This window comes from Chaetura pelagica, unplaced genomic scaffold (genome assembly GCF_000747805.2).
Source record: "Chaetura pelagica isolate M959 unplaced genomic scaffold, ChaPel_1.0 scaffold233, whole genome shotgun sequence".
Lineage (NCBI taxonomy): Eukaryota > Metazoa > Chordata > Aves > Apodiformes > Apodidae > Chaetura > Chaetura pelagica.
Window position 1 is genome coordinate 216,863 of NW_009952708.1, and position 1,818 is coordinate 218,680.

At 65.3% G+C, this 1,818-nt stretch overlaps 1 protein-coding gene across 1 annotated transcript in view; it reads left to right on the forward strand.

The window, feature by feature from the left end:
* Positions 1-1,818, forward strand: part of LOC104385791 (creatine kinase U-type, mitochondrial-like) — a 10,078-nt gene that overhangs the window by 320 nt on the left and 7,940 nt on the right. The window contains 1 exon segment of the mRNA XM_009994287.1: positions 929-1,127. Within this exon segment, the coding sequence (XP_009992589.1) occupies positions 929-1,127 (199 nt within the window).

A 1,818-nucleotide genomic window follows, 5' to 3' on the forward strand; every position in this document is an offset into this window, starting at 1 on the left:
TGCTGGGGCCGCTGCACCCTGCTGCTCCCACCGCCCAGCGCCTGCACGAGCCCCAGCTCCTCTTCTCCCATGTGGACATCCCCCCCCAAAAAAAGAAGGCACCTCCCCAGGGCTGTGGGACCCCCTCCAGCCACCAGCCAGGCTGCCTGGGCTGACAGGGCCAGTCCCGTCCCACTGAGGCAAGTGGTGGCACCACTTCCTAGAAGGAGGGATTTGGCCAAGGAGAGCGCCCTTACAGCCCTGCCCTTCCAATCCCTCCATGAGCGCAGAACAAGCACAAAGCCTGGGTAAAGTGGGAATGAGGTCAGGAGACAGCCTCTCGCTAAGCTGATTAGGGGAAAGCATCCCCCTAATACAATAAACTCGCCGGAGCAGGGCGGTTCCCACCGGCTGCAGATCGGGGTCAACCGATCTCCTGCCCTGAGGCGTCCAGGGGCCGGGCGGGGGGCCCTGCAGGCTGTGTGCCCTGCCTGCCCCACTGCCTGCAGGGGCAGGAAGGGCAGCAGGGCAGCGTCAGGGCAGCCCCAGGGAGGAGAAGGGGCGTTAGATCCCCCCATGGCCGGGCTGCCCTGGCAGCTCAGCTCCCGAGAGCCGCGGGGGCCCCAGCGCGGGGCTGTGGCTGCGGCTGAAGTGGCCCCGCCGTCCCCTGGGGCCCCGGTAACCAGCTGATAAGCAGCCACACCCCAACAACCCGTCCTGATTTCCTCATGAACTCTTGTCCTTGTGGCAGTGTCGGCCCTCAGCCCAGGCTGTGCCCTGCCCTCGATGAGGGATGTTGGTGGCTGCCTTCCTGCTGTCCTGGGAAGCAGAGCAGCTTGACTTCCCCAGAGTTCCCTGCCCACACCTGCCCTGAGGGTCTCTGTGGGGCACGGCCACAAGCTCTGTGCTGCCCTGGCCCCAGGGGACTCATCGGTCTCTCCTCCCGCAGTGCTGAGTACCCCGACCTGCGGAAACACAACAACTGCATGGCCAGCAGCCTGACGCCAGCCCTCTATGCCAAGCTCTGTGACAAAGCAACCCCGAACGGCTGGACCTTGGACCAGTGCATCCAGACGGGTGTTGACAACCCTGGCCACCCCTTCATCAAGACAGTGGGCATAGTGGCTGGCGATGAGGAAACCTACGAGGTGAGTGGTGGCTGGAGCCCTGCCCTGCTCCAGGCTCCCCAGGGTGCCAGAGCAGTCCCAGTACCTGTGGCACATCAGCAGCCTGGGGTGTTACTGGCCACCTCCTCCTGCCCAGCCCTTGGCCAGCCCCAGCATGTCCCTGGGGTACACAGAGCTTCTTCAGAGCTGCTGTTCCTAGAGTCCTGCCACCTCCTCCTCCTCCTTGCCCCTGGGCCCCACTTGCCTGGGCAGCCTTGGCCCCTTGGATTGCCACTGTGTTGCAGGACATGCTGTCACCCCCAGCCACCCTTGGTGCCCTGCTGACATGTGCCCCACACTGGCAGCAGGACTGCCCCAAGCTCATGGCTGGGCTTTGTGCTGTGCTGGGTCTGTTTGACCCCGTGATTCAGGATCGGCACAACGGGTACAACCCCCGCACCATGAAGCACCCCACGGACCTGGATGCCAGCAAGGTGTGTGAGCTCGGGGACCTCTGAGCCTCAGGGGACAGGGCCCCTGCCAGCACCAGTGCCACCCTGAGCTCCCCATGGCACGTCTCTTTTGCAGATTAAGTCTGGCCAGTTTGATGAGCGCTACGTGCTCTCGTCCCGGGTCCGGACCGGGCGCAGCATCCGCGGGCTGAGCCTGCCACCCGCCTGCACCCGCGCTGAGCGGCGGGAGGGGGAGAAGGGGACGGGGGGAGGGCTGGACG